Below are 27,371 nucleotides of genomic sequence, written 5' to 3'. Positions count from 1 at the left end.
TATGAGTGCAAACTCGAAATATTTTACTTTGGTGCTCAAACGTATCATCAGGTTAGCATGTGTGTGATAATCTTATAACGATCAGCTTTTTAAGTGTTGTTTTTTAAAAGTTATTTGGGGGGGGTTGCAATTTTCTGTCATGAGGCCGCCGCATATAGGCCCATTAGAATTACAGGTGCCTACAGAACCCCCGACTACCATGCAAGCACGAAGTTGAGATTTCCACATTTGGTGCTTTCACCAAACATCATACATGGTGTCAAGATCCCTCCTATCCATTTTTTTGGATATATAATTACAGTTCCAAGTGAATAGGCCTACTGACCATTTCGATGAAGATTATATCTAGTACATCATCGTACGTGCATCCAAAAGAAAAAACACAACTTTTTTCGTTCTTCCTTTTACTACTAGTCAGAATATTTCAAATATAGCACCATTGACCAAGGTCTGCCCACCCCTGCCCTGGTATTTCAGTTCGCAAGCTGATGCATGGGTTTCTGCAACATTTTAGGGATGGTAGGCTAATACCAAAAAGAATTAAGTGTGTGTAGGCCCATGTGATATTTCCAATTCCAGTCAAGGTCGAGCCACGTGATAGGCCTCTGCAGAAGTAAATTTGAGTATAAAATCTAAATTTTTGCCTTTTAGCGCTCATGCACGTGAAACCAGTCGATATGTGCAAGACGTTTGGTGTGTGCGTTGGGGTGTGTGCATGATCAGTGGTGGCCCTATAATCTTTTTGGGGATGGGGGTGCCTAAAATTTACATTATTTTTTTACTTAAAAAGTTAAAATTTTCAAATTAGCTTCTTCATTCCATTTGTTTATAAATAAAAGCTCAATTCCATCACCCCTGTTCTTTCAATTCGCAATTTGCAATCTGGTGCATAGGTTTCTGTCCCATTTTAGGCTAATACCGAAAAGAATTAAACATTCCGAGCTAGAGGGTGTGTATAGGCCTATGTGATATCTCTAATTCTATTTTCAAGATCGAGACACGTTATCGTTATAGGCCCAGGGTTCGGTTTTTGCCGGCAAAGTGGCAAAAACCTGGGCAAAAACTCACATATAGTCACTCAAATATTAAAAAGTGACACAGAAAGCTCATAAACAGTAACACACAACTTTTAATGAATCATTCAACATATTTTTTGTCTCATGAAGTCCTTAAAATGAAAAAGTTTTGAATTTAAAACCTGCGAACCCTGTGTAGGTCCCTGCAGAAGTAAACATGAGCGCAAAATCAAGATTTTAAACTTTATCGCCCATGCACGTGAAACCGAGTCGATGTGCAAGACGTTTGGGGTTTTGTAGAAGGTGGGTGTGGGAGGTAATCTTAGGTCATATAATTGAAATTGTAGAAATCACATACTTATTTCCTTTTGAGTTGTTTCAGTGGCGTGCGTGGCGCTCCTACCCGGGGCTTAAACACCCGCTTGCCCAGTTCTCCACAGAAGAACTGACAATACACCTGTTACTTTGATGACAGGCAGAACAGAATTAACATGGATAAATTTTAACCTTGACTAATTCCCCAAGGAACTTGAACCAAAAGTGGGGCTTTCACTTTAAGAAAATTCAATTTTACTGCCCCTTCCTCAACAGCACGAAAAGGTTGACACATTTCTTTTTTGTTGGTTTGAAAAAGTGAAGAGCAAATAAAAAAATTATTATTGCCGCTCCTTCATTTGCCGCTCCTTCTTTTTGGCCGCCCACTGCTTTTACCCCGGGGGCTGGCACTCCCAAAGCCCCCCTCCTCCAAAAAAAATATGCGCACATGTGTTAATATAATGAAAAATAATGCTTTGTAATTGATTACGAGAAGTGAAAACATACACTGTACCATGAGATGTTCATCGTTCAAATTTTGAAACCTAGGAGTCAGTCTGCTATGATAGTTTTGTTTTAATTTCATCTCGTCAAATGAAAATCCCTGCAATAAAATGATGACAAAGTATACTTTAAGCTTATAATATTTCTTGATTTTCCGAGCGCTGTTTTTTAATCAACAAAATTAAAATCGTCCATGATTTTGTATTAGTTACCGTGACAATCCATTGCTGTTAATTTTTGCGATTTTAATTCCTTTCTGATTTATTCCACGTGCGTATCTTTTGTTTCCCAATCATGCTCAAGATTACGCATGCATGGATCAAGAAATACCACCAAGTTTCATTCACAAATTATAATTTAAACACGGTCCTCTGGTGAGTTTCAAACAATCATGCAATATTGGTGGAAAGTTCCCCTATGAATCTGACCCCAAACTAATCGAACCAATTAGATCACAGTATTAACATGTTGACGACAGCTCCATTCATAAAATGATAATTAGGTGAACGTCTTTCCTACATTGTGATTGGTTGCATTACTTGCAAGTACGGCAGCAGACATCTACACAAAGGTGCACCGCCACATGTTTCAACAACATTGTTTACAAACCCGATCCCTCGATGAATACAATGTTGGCACCGTTCCATCAACTGTTGCCATGGTAATTGGTTTTAGGATGCACCATTAAGATCGGGAAGGGAGTAGTGCCTGGCTAATATTTTTCTTCTTCAATATTCGCGTTTTATTGTATTTTTATTGTAATTGCAGGGGGGGATATAATTACTTTCCCAGTATGTTATAAATAAACAATCACAAATCACTAAAACGATAAATGATAATAAAAGTAATAAAAAAAAACCTGGGCGATTTACCGAGCTTTACGTGGCGAAAAAAACAAACAAAAAAAACAAAACAAAACACTTCGCAGACTTTTTCAAGGGGGGAGCAAGGCAACTTTAAAGGGGGGGGGGCGCTAAAAATCTAATAATTAGTTCACCAGCATCCCACGTGCACGGGAGAGGGCAATACTTCTCATGGGGGCAGCTTCCATCTTGGCTACACCAAAGGATTTTCTTTAGCTGTTGTTACTCATTTTTAGTGGGCGAAATACTGATCCGCTTTTTGGTCAATCGCAATCTCAAATAATTATTGTATTTGAGAAATCTTGGGAGATCAAAAAAGTCATCAATACGACCCTTTCTCAACATCAGCAAATAATTAGGACGCACCATTAGATTCTCAGGGTGGGGGTAGGAAGTTTTTCAAAAAACAAACATTTCTTCCCCGACCCCAACTTCCTAACCCCCCTCCTGAGTATCAAATGGTGCGTCCCTGACACAGGTGTTTTGGCTGATTGCCAGCGGTCTATTTTTAGTTTGTTTACGATATCTCTTGAGTGACTTGTGATTGGATGTTCGTGATACAAGCCCCGAGCACACCCATCCAAATCGCGCCCGGTCCTGGGTCGACAGCTATCAAATTGCCATAGCCGCATGGGGACCTAGTTTTAACATTTAAGTATTCTAGCCAGGGGAGAAAATGCAGATTTGCATCTTGAAAAGGGGTATTTTAAAAGAAAAACAGCGATGAATTTTCACAAAATTATGGATGATTGTTATCGTAAATTTAATATATTGTAATAAATATTATAGCATAAAAAAATAAGTATTTCATCTTCATATCATTGTTATCATTGATAATCATCACCATCGTCATCATGATCATCATACCAATTTAAGTATTTTCGTCTCACCTCCATAAATGAGCGAGTTATTGACATTGTTAACCACATCGTCACACTGTACAGGAGCACGGATCGATAGTAATCTAGGCCTCATGCAGGTCAAGTCGGGGGTCAAGTGGGTATACACTTTCTCAGTTTTATTGTTACTACTCTACTTTGTACAAGTACATGGACATTGATCTCGAAAGATGTGTTTACGGTGTTTTTTTCCTAACCATATCGGCCCCGGGATCGGACCATCAGAGCAGATTGAAGAATATTTATATTCCTGGAACTGGAACTAGGAAGCTTAACGGAAGATGTTTGCTTTAGAACTTGGTAGGACAACTCGCAAGAATTCGACCACGCGCGGTGAAGACGGGATCGTTCCTCCGGGCTTTCCTCCATCCATCCAGACACGATTGAAAGTCAATGAAAGATGCTAGATGGTCATCGTGTGCACGATGGAGGTCTAGATTGGATTGTTCGAGTTGATGGCGTTGTCAAATTGTTCGCTGCTGCTGGAATCTGTAAAATTGGAAATAAAATGTGTCAACATGAACATGCAGTCATTTGATCATGGAGGGGAATAAAATCCCGATCATCAATATTCTTATGCATGCATTTAGTGGAATTATACAAAATCTCCAGAGAAATACGTTATACTTTTATAATAATATTTTGAGGAGAAATGTGGATCTTCTAGGCCACAGAAGGCCTAACTTTTAAAAAAATCTTAAAATGAAAACTCAAAAATATCACGAAAGACAAAGCGAACCCAGGATTAATACGATGATGATGCTGCTCAACAAGATCGAGCATGGTAAGTTCTATATCAAGATTGCAAGAGTACAATCTAGTAATATTTGGCTAGGCCCTATGTAATTTAATATTCATCATATCATCCCGGCATATCATCATTGTGATTTGAATTTGACTAATTTTAACGCATATAGGCCTACATCTTTATACTCTGTAATTATATAGACCTATTTTACTTAAAATATTTTCTCATGCTTCATTTTTGTTATCTTTGTTCGGTCGTTTTTAAAAAGAACGATATACTTTTTCCAAAAAATAATCAAAGCATCCAAAAAATAATCAAAGCATCATAGTTAAATCATGTAGGTTATATTCACGCCATGTGAATGTTTAGATTTTCCTAAATATTTAGTTCAATGGCTCGACAAGAAAACAATATTATTTCTGATCTTCCAGGATCCGTTCATGAACCTGTTTGTATTCTTACAAAACTTTGCAATGACTATCATTATTTAAAATTAAATCCGTGCCCCCGCCTAAAAACAAAACAAAAAACAACAACAAACAAACATTAACAACACAAACTTTCACTGCCCTTGGAAGTCAAATGGTGTATCCGTATCGTGATGTGCATCGAAATTCAACAGTCAGGTGATGCGGTATACAACCATCCCCGTTTCGTCCGTGTCGTGCTGACCAACCGAATCCGCTGCAATGCGAATTGATTTGACAACAGCGAGAGTTTCCGGTTTTCCCGGTTTCGAGTTGTTCTGTCGCTATTTCTCGTTTTCCTCCGCTTATTTCCTGCATTGGTACGGGAATCTCTCACATTCCCGTTTATATCTCTGTTGTTTCCTTCATTACCTGGTTTTATCATCATTTTACTCGTAGGGCGGTGATAATTTCCCGGAACTTCAGCAAACTCTGACACCGAGAGGAATATATGGTTTTCGGGATGGTTTTACAGTTAGGTATTACCATCTGCAGTAATGTCGGTTTACATTTTGTTTCATACGCATAGGCCAAAACATATTTTATGATGCTTGCAGCTCCATCGAAAATAAAACATCTCGCTAATTTAATAACTTCAACAAGCATAGGCCCTATTATTTATTTGAAATATTATTTACATATCTACGAGAATGTTCATTTCCGATAAGCCTTGTTTAAAAGTTAAAAAAATTAAAAAAATTAAACTAAACATCGCAAATAATTTTACATCCGATTCTTACACTCAAGGCGTGGTGGCATAACTTTTAACCAGTGAGGCTGCGAAGAAAGAAATCTATGCGCATGTGTGTTGAATGCACTCTATTTACTTCAGTTTGATTGGTTTAGCCACGCCGGCTCATCAAAGCATGACCCTTTCCGCCCTCGCCAAACATTGGAGACAGAGTACCGAGTATAAAATCTATAGAAGTTTTTATTTGAGCGACGCTTGATTAAAATGTGTAGGCCTACTCGTCTACCCGAAGGTGCGTTCTTATACTACTTAATAATATTTGAAATAAAATAAAATAGATGTAGGAATTAGCAATAAGCCGATACGATTTAGTAATTGGTTAAGATGCGCCATGAAAAAATCTGCACCCGATTGTGACTCAGGGGAAATCTCAGAGCCTTCAACATGTTCAACAAAGGGTTTTGGCCTGCTTTTGCGATCTGTTTTGTTATGATTCTCTGTGATTATATTAGTTTATTATTTGCTTTTTATAGTAAAAACACAACGAAAATAACATAAATAAAAAATCTAGAAGCCTCAGTTGAGACTTTAGATACGGAGTTAAACAAATTAACTTGTCCAAAAGCCGGGTCCAAAATATATAGGATAAAAAAAAACATTCGGCGCGAGTTTATAGACCTTTCCGCCTAACGATTTTAATTGGACATGGATTTTCTCGCCTTGCCAATATGTTATACATTCAACCATTATAAAATGGTGAAAATAAAGAACGGGTATGAATCTGAGACAAATACCCTAGTTTTTCTCAGGTATGAATAAAATACGCACATTAAATTGTAACTTTATTAAATATAGGCCTATAAAAAGTTTTTACAGTGATACCATCATGACCATACTGTAAGGCTGGCTACACGTACGTTACGTAACATGACGGGATCGAGAGCAGCAATGTACACATACGACCAAGTTGTGTTTTTCTAACGGTCCACCGTTAGATAAATGCACTTGAGTGCATTGTTGTATATTTAAGATAATGAGCTATGGACTGTAGCTGACTTTCCGGTTTCCCGCACAGTAAATTCTTTTGTTCTCCACACTTTTTAGATCCTGGTTAAGAACTTGCAGGATACCGGCGGGCACCCGCTAGGAGCCCACCGGGATTCTCGGTAAAATAGTGAAACAGGCATTAATTTTTTTTGATAGGGTTGTTGGAATGTGGATATCAGAATCCGAGCATTTCATCCATGACTGTAGCCTTGGTTCAGGTTATGTCTGTAGTGTGAGTGTGAATATCCAAAACACCAGGATGGATTGAAGGTTAATCCCCTACTCTTTTTTTAAACTTCACATGGATCATAACTTGAAGATGCAAATTTTTGCAGGCTTTTCTAATCTATAGTCAGTCTCAGCTCAAGTTGAGAGGAACACCATGTTGGATTTCACAGTGTCAGATTTGAATCGTGCACGCTAACCTAATCCCACAGTGCGTATACACACGCGTATAAGGGCCGATTTGTCTGTTGGTGCTGGCGACACATCCGTGTAAATGCACCGATTTCAATCTGCCACTCCGAAATCCATCATGGCGTTGCTCTCAATTTGAGACGAGACGCAGTATAAGTTCACTATAACCTCATTGTGAATGGCCCACATCTATTTATCAGATCTGCTAGATCTCAGATTTTTAAAATTCTTTTTTCTGTAATTAACCATTTCCTCCGTGCCAGTTCTAACATACACTGATGCCCCGTAACCCCTTGATGTGTTTTGGGGGATTTCCAATCCCAGTGGTTAAAGTTCACAGGCTTTAGGAAGCAAGATGTGTGCAAAATAATTGCTCATGTCAACTGTTTTGTTTCTGAGTTCCAGAGCATTATATTTTGGAGTAGGTACTTGAGCCCCATAATGTCAAATAGGACCGCTATAAAGTTGGTAGACTGATAGAACCCTTCAGCATTCTTATGGGTACCCAGTTGAAAAGGTTCTAAACATGTGGTTATAACCGTATTTATGTGCAAATATATAATCTGGTCTTGGTTTTTTGCTCAACAGCACCACCATTTCACAGAGGATATCCAGACAAGGCAGTACAGAGCATTAGAGGTGCTAGTAGGGGCTGGCTATGATGTCCCAGCAGATATATGGAGTACAGCATGCATGGTAAGATATGCTCAAAGATGGCTACTGTATGTAATGTACCTAGCACCCGGGTACTCAAAGAAGGGATTAGGGAGAGCTTACTCCCAAGTTTATGTCAGAATTTCTTATACAATGCTAATCCATTTTGAGATTTTGGAATTGAAACCGAATTCAACGGGTTGAATAATTCCAGGATCTAACCATTTTCATCGGTAAAAATTGGAAAAGATGTGAAAGATTTTGGAATTTTAAGCCAAATTGTGTAAATTTCAACTTGAATTGATGAATTTCAACATAAAAGTGGCACAATTTCCAATTGTGTTGAGCACAAGGTGCAACTGTAATTGCAATGGCAGTGTAATCTTCAACACCCAAGTGTGTGTAGATTTTAAATGGGTTAGCCCAATGTGCCCGTGCAACACAAAGTTATAGAACTAGAAATTTAAAATGAAGGTAAAAAAATTTCATTGAAATGAAAGGTACATGTAGTAAACTGTTCTCCTGTGGTTCTATTTATATTATAAGTGGGGGTGTGTGTGTGTAGGGGGTCACCTATTTTTCAGATGAACATTTTATTTTTGAAAAGACATACATACCAGTGACATACAATACATAAACATTATTTGTTTAGCCCCTCTCGAAAACTGTTGCATTTCACATGTACTTGCTCAATTAGCATTTTGTGGAAGTTTAATTACACTTGAATGGAGTTTGTGGACTTGTGGATGAAACTTTGCATGTCAAAAAATTGTGCAAGCAGATACTGCCCCAGTTCACTAGTATGTGTAATGGGCCGCATATAATTTTAAAATGCATTTTTGGGGATATAAATATCAGTCCTTGGTTGATATGTTTGATATCATAAAAAGCTCATGTATGTTTCTTTTTTTTTTGCAGGCTTTTGAGTTAGCATGTGGTGATTACTTGTTTGAGCCACATTCAGGCCCGAACTATAACAGAGATGAGGGTAAGTGAAACAAGAATGGTACATTAAACTTACTGTCACAAAATTGATTGAAAGTCTTCTAATTCTATTTCAATAGGATTAGCTGGAGATTGCATGCCATATTTCATAACATGCTTCAGACTGATGAACAGAGTACTGTATACTGTCCCTTTGAATGTAGAGGGCAATCTTATTAATTTTTCTCAGTGCAAAGCAGATTTTGCTGTTGCCCTTCTTCCTCTATGGTGTGCAGTGAAAGGGCACTGAAAATCACACAACGGAAATGGAACATGATTAATAGCCCCATGGGAACTAAGAACTACCGTACTGATGCGAGTATAGTCCCACCTTGAGTGAAGTCCCACCCCAAATTTTTGAAAAATTTCAGAAACTAAAATTTTTTTTATAAGTTATTTATTTTTCGACTTTGGAGTGTCCCAGGACCTAGACCTAAATGCTAGGATCATTCATGGTTGACCTAAAAAAAAAAAAAAAAAAAAAAAATTAAAGATGTTTTGTATTTTTTAATATGAAAATTGATAATTTGTATTCATGTCATACTCTATTAATGATTTCAAAATGCATTGAATTTGAATGCATTTTGAAATCATTAATAGAGTGTGCCATGAATACAAATTATCAATTTTCATATTAAAAATACAAAACATCTTTAAATTTTTTTTTTTTTTTATTTTTTTTAGGTCAACCATGAATGATCCTAGCATTTAGGTCTAGGTCCAGGGACACTACAAAACCGAAAAAAATAAAAAACTTTTTTTTTGTTTTGAAATTCGAGTCTATACTCGCGTCAGTACGGTACTTTGGTTACAAAGAGGGCAATGTCATATTGAGCCAGTTACAGATACCGTATTCGTTCCATTAACCGCCCAGTGACTGTGATATTATTTTATTCACTGATGCAAATCTGAATCATGGTCTGAAATATATGACATGATGATGATGATGATGATGGATGAATATTTTGGGCCTCTTTTACATAATTGTTGGCCTAAACAATGCAAAAAAATAAGTGCCCACCCAAAATGACTGTGCAGTTAATGGAGCGAATGCGGTATATGGTTAAGAATGGTCTGAAGAGGATTAAAGGTTGAAAGTGCTGAGATATCCAAAAGCTCTATTTTGATTTGTTTCTTAGATCGTTATTATCATGTTATTAACCAATCAGCGGTACTGTAGAAAGGCATAGTAGTGTCCGTGGAGATAAGATATTTGATTGTAATAGTCCCTACATTCTGCACCTCAAGTCATTATGCCATCTACAGATAATTATTTACTCTGGAGCCAACATGTAATGTTATACACATCTATATTGCTCCTTTACAGATCATATAGCACATATAATAGAGTTGATGGGATCAATACCTAAACACGTAGCACTGAGTGGAAAGTACAGCAGAGAATTCTTCAACAGAAGAGGTAAGAATTATCAAGACTACAGAAAACAATCACTGCCAAAATTGTTCTGCAGCCCATTCACTGAAGTGAGGTTTTGGACTATGGTTAGCTTGTAACAGGTGGGATTCTTAACATCATGGATTGATATAGAATGGTGTACACACATCTGGGCGCAACACCTACGCAAATAATGCTTTGCGTACTGCGTGAGCAAAGCATGCTTTTGTGATTGATTTGGGCATATCGCTCATTCTACAAAATCGGGTGCCAATCCACTTAAAAATTGAAAAAATAAAAGTTGTTCAAAAAGACCTGCTTTTTGTGTTTTTTAAGAGTAAATGTATCACTACTTTCAGATGTAAAAGATTGCCAACACCACTTGTATATTTTTCTTTCAGGAAGTCATGATGTTTTTAACACTAGAACTCAATGTAATGTGAGCTACGTTACGGCTACAAAATGGGCTGCTTTTACTTAATCCAAGGTCATAAAAAGCAAACGAAAGATCACTTGAGTGAAATGTAACACCAATTTCACCATTTCAAGTTTTAAAGATGTGTAAATGAGTGCGTAACGTAGCTCACAGTAACGTAGTTCACGGGTTTTTAATGTTTTTGATGTGATTTGCGAACGTTAGAACGTTATGCCGGTTAATTCTAATATAAATGGGGTTCGATCACTGGTACCTATCACATATTATTAGGAAGTACTTGTTATACAAGTGCATACTATAGAATTCTGGTAACGTAGCTCACCAATCTTAACATGGTCGGTCAAAATTTCAATGTTTACAAAATTTCTATGCCAAAAATGCTACAGCATCACGATTTTTACTGTGATTTTTAAAAACCTATGAGTGTTTCCTTTCAAAAGCCGCAAACTACGTTGATATCTCTGTCTTATGTCTTTCCAATAACATGTGTTAAACAGGGGTAACGTAGCTCACAGCGTTTTGGTGGAAAGTGCAATTTATTTTAGAATTACACAAAGACGTTTAAATCACTAAAAAATAATGTTAATAAACAATATGATGGCACATTATCTAATTAAAAAACAACAAATATGTAAAGATTTCGCATTTATTTTAAGAAAATATTAAGGGTCAGATTTGATACTTGAACAGTGGAAACGCATTTTTAGCGATTTTTGAGCCTTTGCCAGGGTTAATCAGGCTGAAGAAAGCATTTAAAGTATGGAAAACTATATATGTCCGTGTAGATCTCGTTAGGTTCTACCAGAAAAACAACATATTTGATGCCCTAAATGCTCGACAAAGTGTTTGTGGACCAAAGAATGGAAAAAGGGCTATTGGCACCCGATTTTGTAGAATGAGCGATATATTGGGGCTTTATTAATGCTCATAGTAACAAAATACAACTAACTCTCGCCTATTACGAACTGATCATAGTATAGTAGACCAATTGAATCAGGCAGTGCTTTCATGAAACTGGCACCAAGTGGAAAAGAGAACATTCAGGGATGCCAGTTTTTAAGGTTGGTCTGAACCCTGGAATTATGGAAACTTTCGGGCCTCATAACTGCTAAACTGTTGGTCTAAAGTATATAAAAGTATACATATTTAGAATGGCAAAGACTTGATAAGTTCATCTGTGAGGTCAAATTTGGGCCAAAATCCCAAATCGTACATCCTACCAAAAAAATTCTTGGGCCAAAAATTTTTTTTTATTAATTTTTAAAAACTAGATAAAAATATCTAGGAGCCATTTTTTTGAATTTTGACCAAGTTCATCAAAAATATTTGAAATTTGGGCGAAAATCGGGCTTTTTTATGATTTTTTTTGAAAATTCAGCATTTTTGGACCATTTTTGGTGCAAATTTCAAAAGTTGGTCGAAATTCAAAAAAATGAAAAAAAAGTTTTCAAAAATTAATTTAAAAAAATTGTTGGCCCAAGAATTTTTTTGGTAAAGTTGTTTTCTTTAAACTTCCGTGGTCCGGGTACCCGCTGGTGAATTGCGATCGCGTAGAAGTGACAAGGTCGCCTACTACGCTTGCGCGCCAAGACCAATGAGTCAGGCGGCTTGTTGTCAAGTGCATTGATCAGCCAATCAGCGTGATTGTTTATTTCTTTTTTGTTTACGCTCATGTACGCTATACGCACTGGCACGACCACGGAAGTTTAAAGAAAACAACTTTAGGATGTACGAAAAAGAAGTGGGCCAAAAAACAGTATTTTGGGCCAAAAATTAGCATTTTGGCCCAAATTTGACCTCTCAGATGAACTTATCAAGTCTTTGCCATTCTAAATATGTATACTTTTATATACTTTAGACCAACAATTTAGCAGTTATGAGGCCCGAAAGTTTCCATAATTCCAGGGTTCAGACCAACCTTAAGGCAATTACCTGATTTCCTTCTTTTTGTTACTCCAATTTCAGCCTGATTTGAGGCTTTATAGCCCAAATTTGCACTCCCCCAAAGTCATTATAATCCACTGGCATCCCTGAACATAGATAGAAAGGTAGCTGATTGCACTGTTATGGGCAAGTTTGGAATGTCTTCCACTCTGCCAGCATGTTCTATTTTACCCCCAAGAGACTACACCCAAAGAGAAGCAACTCCACCATGTCTGTGTGTTGCTCATGGAGGGCAAAATAGATATACCTCCGGATTATTTTGTCAAGCACCTGGCAAACTTTCCTTTCAAGTGTGTGCTTGTGTTCTGTGGGTAATGTGTTGTGCCGATAATGCATGCCAAGTGCTATAGCATAGAATGATTATCATTTGAAGTTGGGGTTTTGTCGATAAAGGCCGCAACAACCAGTATGGTGGATTTATCATATCAATACACATGGGGCATTTCTGAGTCAATATTCATTGAATCTAATCTCTTTAGTTTAGCCCTACCCCCAAGCGTCTCATTATTAACACTGATCTATATTATTGTGATTTGCAGGAGAGCTTAGACACATCACCAAGCTCAAGCCGTGGGGCATGTACAACGTACTCACCGAGAAATCTGAGTGGCCCCACGAGGGCCTTGAACAGTTTGCATCTTTCCTTCTACCTATGCTGGAGTTTGACCCCGCCAAGCGAGCGACCGCAGCTAAGTGTCTAAAACATCCGTGGCTCTATTCATGACAATAACGACGGTGTACAGTCGGACAAGTTGGAAATTGTTGGGCTCTTCCCGTTGAAATCCTTACACCCCTTATGGAAGGCATTACCTAAATCCCTCACACAGGGGGTGTGCAGACTTCCAAATGGAGTCACCCATTCAGGTAACCTCATTTGAAATTCACACTCCCAGTGTAGATGTCAACTGGAATAGCCCAACTTAGCTTGAGGATGATGTTTATAGATAAGGCACACATTTGTAGGAGGTAATAGATGATAAGTCAACAACTTGAGGGTATTTGGGTTGTTGCGGGCAGCCTGCAGAAACAAACCAAAACAATGCTGTGTTTCTTCCTTGTGTGTGATAAATAGGCACTTGTGTAGCTTGTTTGATGCAATCAGTGCGTCAAATTCAATTTAAAAAAATTATTAGTCACAGTGACATAAGTTTGAAATGCTTTCTGACCAACACACAAAATACCCTAACATTTTCTGCCGTAGCTGAACTTAAGAAACAGTCCAGATTCTTCTTTATCGATTTCTGTGATCACAACAGGTACATTTTTAATTACAAATGGGACTGCAATATATGTAGTTAAATTTGTGGTTTGGCCACTATATCATACATGCCTAGACTCATGTTTAACTTGATACAGCTTGTTTTTAAAGAACCAAAAGAAAATATGAAAATTTGTTGTTAAATGACTCGACAAATGATAACTTTGTTTGCTTTCAAAAGTAGAGGCATGAAGATAAATCAAGAGGGATCCTCACTTGTTACCGACCACCTCTAACAAATGTATGCATCTATAAATTGGTGAACTCTGTGGACTAAAGAGATACAGATGAATTCCAAACAGTCAAAGTCTCAGCATCACTCGATAATGAGGGCCGATAGTTCCATGAAGTGCGACAGAAGAAACTGCTATGCGCAAAGTCACGCAATGCTGTATCACGTATACGCAAAGGTGCTCAATGCTGGCGAGATTGTTAGACCACATGTTCGAAATGATCAGCCCTCGTGAATATGTGAGAATTCACAGCTTACGATGCACAAAGACTTTGATTGTTGGAAAATAGTCTGTATTAGTCAATGATGACTCACTCTAGTTTCTTACCAAATTTTAGTCGTTATTCTACTCTTCCATCACATATCAAATAGGCCTACCTTTTATCGTCTCGTGAAAAAAAACAAGGTAGAAAACCCTGCAACAATTTTGAGTTGTAAATATCAAGTGTATACAAAATAATGTACAAATCAAAAGCGAATTTCATTGAGTCTTGTGGTTCTATTTTAATAATAAATAAAGTACAATATTCACTTTCATGCACACTTTGTTCACCCTGTTGTCGTTGGTATTGGTTGCTAAGGAAGTGTAATCTTGTCCAAATTGTCGTTTGTGAAATTTTTTCAAGTGAATCAACAAGTATTTGTTTGTTTTTCACAAGTTTATGTCAACATCAATTCTTGGAAATATATTTATCTATATATATATATAGCAATAGGTAAATTAACCTTACGAGAAGGTTTATTGGTAGATTCTTACATGAAACCTCCCCAAATGAATATAATTATTATAAACAAATAAACACTTTACAGTAGAACTTTGTGATTATATTTACATCATCTGGGCATCTTGATAACATTAACACATCAAGCCTGTGGTAGTGGGTGTGATGACTTGTACCCACCATCCAATTTGGCACTTTGCGTGCTGGAAATAGCCTTCAACATAAAAAAAAAGTTCCAAGTTTTGAGCTATCTTAAGAACCACTGAACCAATACTGGGCTTGTTTGTACTCATTTTATTGCATTTTTCATGCTGATTCCAAATATGGTCATTAAATTTACATTTCTGACATTTTTTAATTAAAAAAAAATGGAAACTTGTCCTCTGAAGTCGACACCAAACAAGAATCTGATTGGTACCAACCATCACTTGTGGCATTTGCAGTGTCTTAGTGCCTGTAATTTCATGTGGTTGTGGGTACAAGTGAAACGCAATACAGACAATAGATGCTTAGCTAAAGTAGAAAGGAAGGTTCACAGATTATGTTCATCACAAATATCAATTGATGTGTGTATTTCAGAGAATTCTTGTTTTGTAAACAAATGATTGATGTTGCACACCTCAGTGACGGTTTCATGTCATTTCCAGTTTGAGTTTAGCATAAGGCAAAAAAAAAATTGTTGTGTTGCCCTCAACCGTCCGACCCTAAATCCTGAAAAATCAGGGGTGCAATTTTTTTTTTTTTTTTTTGAATGATGATTCTTACAGATTTGTTCAAAAACTCAATGTTTTTCACTTAAAATTAATATTTTATTGAGAAACTAGTCTTTAATTGATGTCTAACAGGTACCCAGAAGTCAAAATTGACAAATGTCCCTAATTGAAGAAGCATTATTTAATATTTGAGGGATTTTTAAAAACTGAAGGTTTAAAAAATAATAAAAAAAATAAAAGAAATGCGACCGTCCGACCCAAATTTCCCATTTTCCCACTTGAGGGCAACACAACAATATATTTTTTTTGGCCTAATGCTTCTATCGAGCAGGAGGGACTTGATAATGACTTGGTTGTAAACACCTGATCTTGCTGCTCAGAATGATCACATTTTGGGCTTGAATGAGGCACAAATCAGAACGGAGTAAGGGGGGTCTGAAGACGAGACTCAGCATGGATTGATATAGAATGGTGTACTATACATACGCTCACTGCACTTATGTATTACTTTGAACTACATGTATTACGAGTTAGCAAGGTATAGAACGGGCAGGCACAATAATTGTGGACTCAAAAATCACAACACACCATTTTGGAATGTAAAATAAAGCATTGTATAACATGCTAAGATTTGTTCATTGTGTGTGTGTTTAATGACACAATTAAACAATCAACAAATGTCAGATTTGAATAATCCTGCTTACTTTAATTTGAGAGGAACAATATTTTTCTTTTTTAAGTCGGGAAAGCACCCACATATAGAGAATGTGGGTGGTTATTGATGGGGGATTAGTTAGAAATGCACCCAAAATGTGTGCAGGTCATACCATTCTGACATTTATGATATGTTGTTGATATTCCCAACTAAAGATGTAGTATAAGATATAGAATGATTTACTTCAGATTCAGTAATGCATCCAAGATGCACAATTTGTTGTATCATAATGATACTTCAGGGTATATTGTAGACCAGACCAGATTGATCTGAATTATTGTCTGTTATGTGAACTCTCAGTTTCTAGTGACCAAACCTGATATATCGAAGCACAAAGAAATTTATTTCATTTTAAACCAAATAAAAAGTATACAACCATTGAAGCCTGTTGGGTCTACCTCACCAGAGGGTTAGCTGAATAGAACTGCATAACTAGTCAGAAGTTAAAAACTTGTGAAAAATGAAAACCGCAAAAATATCCTGCTATTCAGTAATTTGTAACTACTAAAAAGATTGATGTTCTGAACTTTCGGAAGGTATTTTATTTCAGGGTATGTACTAGTATCATTATGAAATATCATAAATAAAGTACATTTTGTACTTGTAATTAAGTCATTGATGTGTTTACAAGTTATTTAAATAAATGATCTCCCTCTTTGCGGGTTATGAAATTGAATTGTCTTACTCTTTATGGATTCTCATCAACTGTAAGTGGATTAATTCCAAGACTTATATAAGTGTGCACCATGCATTATATGCAATATACTATGATATATTCCATATTTACATTGGGAGGTTTGGGAAGGAGTTACAGACCATTATAGCCACTGGGCTAGTCCGGTTGAAATCCATACACCCTCTATGGTAGACATGTCCCTGTTCTGCTACACAGGGAGTGTGAATTTCAAATGGGGTTACCTAAATGGGCGACTCCATTTGAAATCTATACTCCCTGTGTGGGCGATTAAGGCCATGTCTTCTATAGGGGTGTATGGATTTCAACTGGAATTTAACATTAAAGAGGAAGAATAGTTGACCAGGCAAACTCTGGCCAGGGATATCAGCCAACATTTGTTTTTGTGCAGTATCTATTAGGTGACAAAAAAACCCCTGTTCTACGGGCGGGCGGACCTTTCAAGTAGGGTCAGGCTTTTGTGGGGGGATGACCCAAAAAGTCACCAAAATCTGTAAATATTTTGCGATTTGGGAAAATATCAAAAAAAGTTTGGGTCGGCATTCATTTGTACAGGAAAATTCTTTCCCCAATTTTTTTCAAAATCTGGGTCGTTCGGGCCCTTAGAACAGGGTTTTCTTTTTTCGTCGCCTTACTAGCAATTACTAAATGTGTATACAAGGATTTGGGCAGGTGACCTTATCCTTATATATCCAATTATTATTTACATTGGTCTGGCGAGTAAGATTACTGCATTGGTCTGGACTTTGATGAGTTAGATACTTCAATTACTGCAATTATTGTTCTGCCATAAAATGTAACACTTCATAAATAACTCCAGATGTGTTGGTTTCTCTGGAAGTATTATTGATCTTTTCCTAAACTGCTCTTCCTGTAGAGCTATTGCATAGTGTGGAGTCATGAGCTCCTCAATTGATAATAACACCTGTACTAAAGGTTCCTCCAAATGATGTGGAATGTATTATAAATAAGTGATGCCTTTCATTCATTGTAAATGAATGTATAAAATACAGCGGGCGGAGATGATAAAACTGAGGTACTTGTTTTGGTTATGTAGTTGTAGATAAATCAAATCCTTCATCCATATCTGTCACAAACAAGTTCTTGATCAACAAAGCTAAGTAAATAAAAAGGTATGTTTCTTGTCCAGACTCATCAGACTTGGGAGGGAGTGCGGAGATTCAGTGTATTTGCCATCTGCTAATCCATCTGTAACTCACATCAACAATGGGCAATTCCAGTTGAAATTCATGTTGATGCACCCCTATGGAAGACATCACCTTAATCTCCCACACATGGGCTGTAGATTTCAAATGGACTCACCCATTCAGGTATTCCTCATTTGAATGTGTGGAAGGGAAGATTAAGGTAATGTCTTCCATAGGGGTGTACTATTGCAACTGGAATAGGCCAATGTTTACCAACTGTGAAGAATCCACAGTAAGCACCATGAACCTGGTGTGGTTTTTTTTTCAAGTTGGGGTTTCCTTGTAAGAAGGCTTTTTTGTTGTGTATGTGGCAGTAAATGATTAAAAACTGCAGTCCTGAAAAGGAAGTTGACATGGACAAGAAGCATGGTTTTTTTTCTCCTTGGCATAAAACAGTCTTGCAAGACACTAAAAACTCTTTTTAGATGAATTAAAAACTGCAGTCTTGAAAAGGAAGCCGACATGGACAAGAAGCATGTTTTTTTTCTCCTTGGCGTAAAACAGTCTTGCAAGACACTAAAAAAACTCTTTTTAGATGAATTAGAAATTGTACAACCTTTTTCAGTTTAAACCTTGGACACTTGAATTTATCAATGAATGAACATCAATGAATGTAGCACATGTTTATCAATTGCTCTGGTTTATGTACAGAAATCCAAGAGGTTGGACTATGGTTTCTACCGCGAAAAAATAAATCTGTAAGCATCATGAACTTTAATCGGTGCAACATATGCCTGCATATCACAAGCATGTACCCACGTCGCACATCAATGATATCAAAGTTTGCTTGGCGTAATAGGACGGCCTTCCCTATTCCAACCTCTACCAGAAATGCAACTCGACAGTTGCATTGGGTTGTTCCACTTGAAAAGTATACCCCCACTGGAAGATTTTGGAATTGCAACAAAATTCAAGTTTAATATTCATCCAGATCCAAGCACTTGCATTCATAAAAATTGGAAAAGGTGTGAAAGATATTGGAATTCCTAACGGCATTGTATAATATCAGGTGAGATTGTGCAAAATTCAACTGCACTTTAAATTTGATTGATTTTCAAATGGAACGTAACATGAAACTAGCACATTTTGCTTTGATGAGATGGTAGTGAAATCACCGAAAAGTGGATTTCAAATGTAACAGCCCATTATAGATTTAGCAGAGCAATTGATAACAGGTGTACAGAAATACAAATCAGGATTTGATCAGTTTATTATTTTCTTTTATTCTTTTGTTTCTTCATACACACTTTGCTACACACATCGGTAGTTAATACTAACAATGTAGTTGTAAAGATATACTGTCATGTATTGTAAATCTTCACATCCCTGTTTGTGGGGCTGTGTATTTATTCAATTTGATAGTTAATACTTGTAAATTATGCCTTCTCCTTCTTCTGAAGTGTAGTTCAATTAATAACACTAGCAGTCACCCTTCTTCGGCGGTCACAGTCTGTACGGAATAAAACCTCCCAAATGTAAACTGTCATTTGAGTACCACTTCTACCACACAAACGTTAAACCAAATTGATGAGGTCCCCCAAACAAAAGCAAAAAATGATGGAAGGTCTCACAGCCATTTTAAAAGCAAACCTACTAGGGTCAAATTGGAAACCAGATGTCGCATGGTTAGATGTTCAAAAGATTTTTGTAAAGTTCTTGTAAAATGTTTCGTATGATTCAATGATTCTCATGAATATTCAAAGTTGTTACATACACATGCGGCATTATTCTTACCCTATATACCCGAACACGATCAAATCTGGTGATCAGCAACCAGTGTGCCATGCTGTGGTGTCCCAAGTCAGAGGTTCACACACACACACACATAAGTTCACTTAAAGTTTGGTAGTGACGTCAATGCTTTTTCTCGGTTGTGCCACAAGCGTGCCAACAAACCACCCCTGTACGCGTGTGTATATATGCTCGGCACGATTTTCATGTTGCCTGTGATTCGATATACACGTACATCGGCACCAAACTTGAAGTGGACTAAATTATATACATTTCAGTATTATCCTGATTAAATAGAATGGTGTAGAAATAGCTGTCATGCCACCAAGGTGTCACTGCTAGAGACACTTAAAACGTTTGATGGATTCATGTATTAATGAAATGGAGTTGGAACATATTGTACAGGTTCGGACACGTGTTTTATTGGACATGCTTAAACATGACTATATTTGTATGTTTGAATATGTAGTGTATATCCATGCCAAAGGAATGCAGAAAATAATGTGTGCATATGTAAAGTTTGATATGTAACTTATTTAACATGACAATATATCTATAAAACTACATTGTTAACACTGCTCCAAGCAGAAACCATTGAATATGTTTACAAATTTTGCGTTGGTTTTGAATATTTAATAGTCGGATTAAATTTCAAGCATATGATTTTGTAGTATGATGTACTTCTAGTGTGTGTACAATAGCTATTGTTAGTATTATTTATAAGAAAATAAACAAACTTGTACGTCCAAACGTTTGCAATTTGAGAGTTTGCATGTATTGTATTCCGAGTGTAAAATGGTCTGTTCCTGTTGAAATCCACACACCCCTTATGGAAGATATAGCCCTCATTCTCCAACACAGGGAGTGTAAATTTCAAATGGGGTTACCTAAATGGATTACTCCATTTGAAATCTACGCCCGTTTAAGATCAAGTCTTCCACAGGGGTGTACGAGTTTTAACTGGAATAGGCCAATGTGTCATGTTTGACATAATCTGATCCAATCAGGCCAAAGTTGGCAATAATGAAATTGAAATGTAGGTATTGAGCAAGCAAGCTAGCAATGATGATGAAATCAATTTTCAAAATTTCTGACATTTTTTTCAAAATGGTTGGAGTGGATCGGATGGTGTCGCTTATGTTAGGGTAGCGACTTGAAATATCCTTCTCCAGATGTGCCCTTCAAGTTCAAGTGCAACACCTGCCAAAATTACAAAACTACTACTGCCGTTTTATTTTCTGCTTGTGAAGTTAATAATATACTGTACAAGTGATTTACGGTATTCATTCCAATAAGCGCCCATGTCCCAATAAGTGCCCACCCAGGGTATTTTCAATTGGCTAAAGGGTACCGTTAATGTGGATGTGACAGAAAGACGATGATATAGTGAAATAGCTGGAGGATTAGAAGTCCTGTGTAAACTTGCAATGCATTTACTGCATCAGAAAATCTACTAGCATGTCTCGGGACCCTTTTATAACTCGGGTAAATTTGTTTTTAGTAAACGCCCCCTTAATGAAAAAAATTGGTATATCACTGGTAGAAATTAAGCGCCTACCCAAATGACTTTGTTAAGTGCTGTGGGCGCTTATTGGAATAAAACACCACTCTGAATCACTAAAACACCACTCTTTTCAAAATAAAGACTGGAATGGTTTGCATGGTTGATTAGAATTTCAAGTACAGAACAGTGTAAATGGTGCACGAGGTTATAGTTCAAAACATAGGCTGTATGGCTCGCTTAGACAGTATGGAATTAATCGTATAGTATCAATACTTCTGTTCAATAGCTTCAAATTGAGCATGTTATGGAATACCTTAGTGAAAATGCAAAATAAGACAAATCCTTTGACCCTATTGACCCGAACTACTTATTGTAGGAATTCCAATTGAATGAATGCAGCTTTCAATAGCGTCGCCACTTTTTTGCGTACACTGCCTGATGTACGCTAGTGTGTGCGACTGTGCACGAGTAACACGGAAGTGAATCCAACCATGCCAACATACTCGTGATTGGTTAGCATTGTATCCAAGGTTGTGCGTGCATATTGCAGTTTGAAATACGCAATATACGATCGTGGTTGGATCGAGTACAGCTGTTGAAAGCTGCATTCATTCAAATTCAAATTCACTGATACATAAAGTGATTTTAAAAGATAAAATAAGCAAAGTGCAGTGGCATTCATTAAAAAGGATTGTGATGCATTGCACATAACAAGGGGAAAGGAAAAGATGATCGAGCTTTAGCGAAGAGGTTTGGTATTGACATAGTGCTTAAGGAGTTGTGCTACAAGCACACCGTCAAACCACCCTTGTACGCCTATATATGTGCAGGATTAGGTTAGCACGTGCAATTCAATAATGCGTCCTGTGAAATACACACATTACCACAAAACTGTATGGTAAAACAAAGTAAAGTACTGTATGCAAATATTAAATGTCTATGAGTGTGATGATTGAAATATAATTACTTATAAGGTGAAAGATGGATTGTTCCATTCCACGAGCTGGAAGGGGCGAGTGGAATGGAACTATACATCTTTCACCAAGTGATTATATTTCGACCATTACATTTAAGACGGGCAATATTTGTTTTATCATGGTTTTGAATCCCATAAATTCCCAGCTTCTTAGGTGTATTATAAAATCGGGAGAATAGATAGCTGTATAAGGCAATGCAAGACGATGACAAGTCATGGTTGATTTTCAAGCAAATAATTACAGAGCTTTGGTGATGTAAGAATATAAGAACTTTTATTCTCAAAAGGCAATATTAATTAATACCACAATGTGATGCATACATAAAATGGATCAAGACAACTATGGTATATTGTTGATATTATGTACAAATCAATTTCTTAAGCAGTATTCTTAAATCTAGTGGCGATTTAGTCCGGTGACGATGAGGAAATAAACCTTCTGAGGACAAATTATTTTAATATAATCACTGACATTATCGTGCAACATTGATATAAATATTGGGCTATTCCAGATGAAATCCATACACACCCTATGGAGGACATGACCTTAATCTTCCACACAGGGAGTGTGAATATCAAATGGGTTACCTGAGTGGGTGACTCCATTTGAAATACTCCCTTTTTGGAAGATAGAGGACATGTCTTCCATAGGGGGTGTGGATTTCAACTGGAATGAACCATCGTATTCTGTACATACACTTGTAAATTGGTAATTAATTCCTTGCAAATTTGTGTATCAGTATTGTGATGTGAAATAATTTTTTTTCTGATTTGTAGAAAATGAAAATGTTAAAAAAATATGGTTGAGTTCAAAAGTGTACATAAAAAGGCCACCAAAGAATTAGAAAGAAGGCTCCCTCCATAGAATCTTGTAACATAATGGTAAATCCACTGGGATTGCCATGGAAACCAAAATGTCTACCTCCAGCATTTTTTGACCAATCAATTAAGTGTCCAAGAAAGCATGCACATTATGAAAGTTTGTGCATGCATCTTTTCGACAATATTGCATTATATGCATAGAACACAAACAAGAAGAACTTGACAAAACAATATATTGGACCCCTCCATAAGCAACATACAAACACAGTGAAGTGGACTTTCTCTATTTTAATTCTTTGATGGCACCTGATATTTCCTTCTTATCATGGACTATTTCAAAGGGCATATCCACATGAGTGTTCACATTGTTCAAATTATTGTAGAATGCAGATTTGCACAAGAATACCAGGGCCCCCTTGAAGTAGTGCTTGTTGAGAATATAGGAAAGCGTTCCTTGTTAGTGAACTCAACACTATTCAAACCAGTCCTTAACCCTAACCCGCCTGAATACTACAAAATACTACTCGATATATGCGCTGTTCGTGCATGCATCCCACATGGTGTGATGACGCAATCGCCCTAAGTGATATATAGGCACGGTTTCGCTGGCCAGCGAAGCCCAAGACCTGTGGCAAAGTGTCGCCGACCGAGTGCTTGGCATGCGAGGGGTCTCGGGTTCGAATCCCACCCAGAGCAAACAACTTCTTTCCTTCTTTTCTCTCTTTATTCTTTCCTTCTTTCCCTTCCCGTCGCCAAAATGCCCTTAGGGCGTTAGGGTTAGGTTACCACTATCGAAACTCAGTATAGGCTTCCTTAACCCTAACCCGCCTGAATACTACAAAATACTACTCGATATATGCGCTGTTCGTGCATGCATCCCACGTGGTGTGATGATCGCAATCGCCCTATGATATATAGGCACAAAAAAGCTGGCCAGCGAAGCCCAAGACCGTGGCAAAGTGTCGCCGACCGAGTGCTTGGCATGCGAGGGTCTCGGGTTCGAATCCCACCCAGAGCAAACAACTTCTTTCCTTCTTTTCTCTCTTTATTCTTTCCTTCTTTCCCTTCCCGTCGCCAAAAAGCCCTTAGGGCGTTAGGGTTAAGGCAGATTTGATACATCCTGTTTGTTGACTAACTTATGTATTTAGAGCAAACATGTATGGTACTATAATAATGTACTTCTTTTGTCTCTGTATATCAGAACAATGATTGCAGTAGGCATGCTCTCAAACATACACCCTCTATGGAAGACATGACCATACACACAGTGTAAATTTTAAATGGGGTTACCTGAATGGGTGACTCCATTTGAAATCAATACCCCTGTGTGGGAGGCCATGTCGACCATAAGGGTGTATGGATTGCAACTGGAATAACCTAATAGCTAGACGACTATTACCAGGTCTACTAAAGCATTTTCATTTCTACCCTGATGTGGCAGTGACATCAGTACGCATTTCATTGGGAGCAGCTACAAATCGTTAGTGTCCGCTCAAAGCACTGGCATACTACACATGCACACGCTTAAAGACGTCACATAGATGTGCGCATGACGTCACTGCCACATCAAGGTGGAAAATGCTTTACAAATAGTTGTGTCTAGAACTAAAGGCAGAAAGATATTTATTAGGGTTTAATCAGGGTTCGAACCCACAATCTATGGATCCATAGTCCACAGGCTATACCACTAAGCTACGAGAATGGTAGCGTCCACAATCTCATACACCAATTATTCCATGATTTGTGTTGATACTGTGGGAGGCAAATGAAGTACAAAAATGTGAATAAGAAATTTGTCTTTGTTTTTTTTTGTATTGTAAATAAATTTTGGACAAAAAATAAGAAATTGGTTATTGGGATGTGTGTATGAATAATAAGCAACAATGTTTGTATAATGTTCAAGTGTTTGATGAGATGGTTATGTGAAACTGGAATATGTGAAAGTTAAAGAATGTACTAAATAAAACCACTATTGGAGTAAAACTTGACAGGTCTAAAAAGATACTGTAGAGTGGCCCTACAGCCTATTGTATGACCATTAAGTTAATTTCTTTTGCTACGGCAAGTAAAACACACAAATGTTTTACGGGCAGACTGACAAGTAGGGTTAGGCATTTTAATTTTTGTATGGCTAAAATGACCCTAAAATATCACTGAAAGCTAGAAAAATCTTGTCAAAACATTTTAAAAATGTGTTTGCAAAAAATGTGCAAACATATTTTGAAAAAAATTTTCATAAACTTTCCAGTCAACATCAATCAATTTTTGCCCCAAAACAGCTGATTTTACATGATTTTAGCTAAATTAAAAAACAAAATTCGCAAAAAGGCAAAATCTGGGTAGGTCAGGGCCCGTAAAACGGTTGTTTTTTGGGGTTTTTTTCGTCGCCTAAACCATATCATGATGATTTTTGCAGAATGCTAAAATTATGCCAAAATCATAATGATATATAAGCCAGCTCTTTCATGAAAGAGATATTTGCCTTAAAAATATTGTTTAAAAAATGATTTAAAAAGATGTGTCTACGAAATGTGGAAATCTATTTAAGCAGTACTTAAACTAGTTTTTTTTCAGGAAAGGAATTTTTTTACTTACTTTTTCAATTGTAACTAATTTAAGAGGAATGACACCTTTTTTTCAATTTATACAGTAATCACACATGTAATTTTCTGCCCACAATGAAATATTATTTGTTGTTTATCGTTATTATCACTGCATATTACCCACAGAATTAAAACCAGAGAACCAGGACTCGACCGCCATGTTAATACAGGCATGGAGCAAAAATTGGGGGTATTCGGTTTCCCTCGGAATGCGCTCGAGGCATTCGTTGTCATGCAAGCGCGACATGGATGATGGGCGCAATTGAGAGACGCGCTTGATGCGACCTGCACGTGAGTACCAAGACGCTTCAGATGAGACGCAGAATTGTTTTGTTCGTCTCGCTCACAAGAAGCGCCGGCAAGGATCCGAATACCCCAATTTTCTCCCCATAGCTGACGGTAGCGATTATACGTGGCGGTATAGGGAGTCCCGGTTCTCCTTCTCAATTCTGTGATATTACCAAATATCCAACTATAAACCATATGTATTGTATTTTTGGGCTATTCCACTTGAAATCCATACACCCCCTATGGAAGACATAACCTTAATCTTCCACACAATGAGTGTAAATTTCAAATGAGGTTACCTGTAGGGCTTTCAAATGGAATAGCCATCTGTCTACAGAGCCAGAGGGGGACATTTTACAGTGAAAAGATGTTTCTTGCCTTGATCGCTACTAATCGATGGATCATGTAAGGCACTTGACATGGTAGATAGGCATGGGTTTATGGTAACCTGTTATGTAGCACTGCAAATATCACAATGACATCAAGTACTAAATCAGTAGTCCACATATGTATGACAGTCATATGAATGGTCACAGGGTTAGACAATTTGTGCAATTTGTAACTTATATACAGACAAGATATTCAGTTCTTTCTAATTCAGAAGTATCTTCAAAATTGTGTAAAAGTTTCTTCCATGGTCACAAGTTTGTAGCATTGGACATATTATCCTGCACAGAGATCTCTTTGTGTTTTCCATGCCAGCAAGAAGTATTGTGAAGAAAGATTTTGTGCAAATTTTGGGAAATACTGTAATAAGTCAATTGAAATTTTGTATAAAAAAGGTAATATACTATACTTTGCTCGGCTTATGATTGGAGAATATATCAAGCCTCATAACATTGTGTTTTGATATAGAGTTGCGTGCATGCAGTTACGCTATTGCCCATTATGTAACTGGTTATTAGCGCATGCTTATGTAAATTTACGAGAGTGTAAATTGGGACTTTATTGACACACATAGTAACAAAGGCCAAATACTTTTTGCCAATTATAAGCTGAACTCATTTAACCAGTGTATCGGATTCATGGGAAAAAGTTGTTTTTTTGCTGCATCAGTGATATCATGAATATCAATGTAACACAAGAAAGTGAATTATTTGGTTAGTATTTCAAGTTATGTATTGTTTGTTTTTACAAACGGGTCACATTGCAAGGATTAAATATATTATTTCAAGTTCAAAATTGTGTAAATTACCCAAATTGTAATTCAGTACCTTTTTTGTCACCACTATCAATGCTCATGATTGACATTGTTCTTCATAGTTTTTTGTATGTTAGTTAAGGTTAAAACTGAGAATTTGTTAGTGGACCACAAATGGAACCTTGTGGAACTCCTATAAGAATGTAGTGAGTATTATAGAGATTCTCATTGGCATAAAATGCATCTTTAGAATATCCTGATTAGATAATACTAAAACTGTTCATCTCTAATATGAATTGTAACAATATAAAACTGTATAGAGCTGGGTATATTCTCTAACATTATGCAGTCAGTTGGTGTTCTGTAATAGTGGATAAAAAGAT

At 37.0% G+C, this 27,371-nt stretch overlaps 1 protein-coding gene across 4 annotated transcripts in view; it reads left to right on the top strand.

The window, feature by feature from the left end:
- LOC140148143 (SRSF protein kinase 3-like) overlaps positions 1 to 15,341 on the top strand; it is a 137,672-nt gene extending 122,331 nt beyond the window's left edge. For 3 of the 4 annotated variants that reach the window (XM_072170000.1, XM_072170001.1, XM_072170002.1), the window contains 4 exons: positions 7,556 to 7,663; positions 8,540 to 8,609; positions 9,933 to 10,025; positions 12,921 to 15,341. In XM_072170000.1, the coding sequence (XP_072026101.1) occupies positions 7,556 to 7,663; positions 8,540 to 8,609; positions 9,933 to 10,025; positions 12,921 to 13,105 (456 nt within the window). In that variant the 3' untranslated portion in view covers positions 13,106 to 15,341. The remainder of the gene's footprint in view (positions 1 to 7,555; positions 7,664 to 8,539; positions 8,610 to 9,932; positions 10,026 to 12,920) is intronic. The other variant, XM_072170003.1, reaches the window with a different exon arrangement.
- The last annotated feature ends 12,030 nt before the right edge of the window (positions 15,342 to 27,371 follow it).

Source organism: Amphiura filiformis, chromosome 3, assembly GCF_039555335.1.
Source record: "Amphiura filiformis chromosome 3, Afil_fr2py, whole genome shotgun sequence".
NCBI lineage: Eukaryota > Metazoa > Echinodermata > Ophiuroidea > Amphilepidida > Amphiuridae > Amphiura > Amphiura filiformis.
The sequence above is the reverse complement of the archived record's forward strand: the minus strand, read 5'-3'. Positions and strand labels throughout refer to the sequence as shown.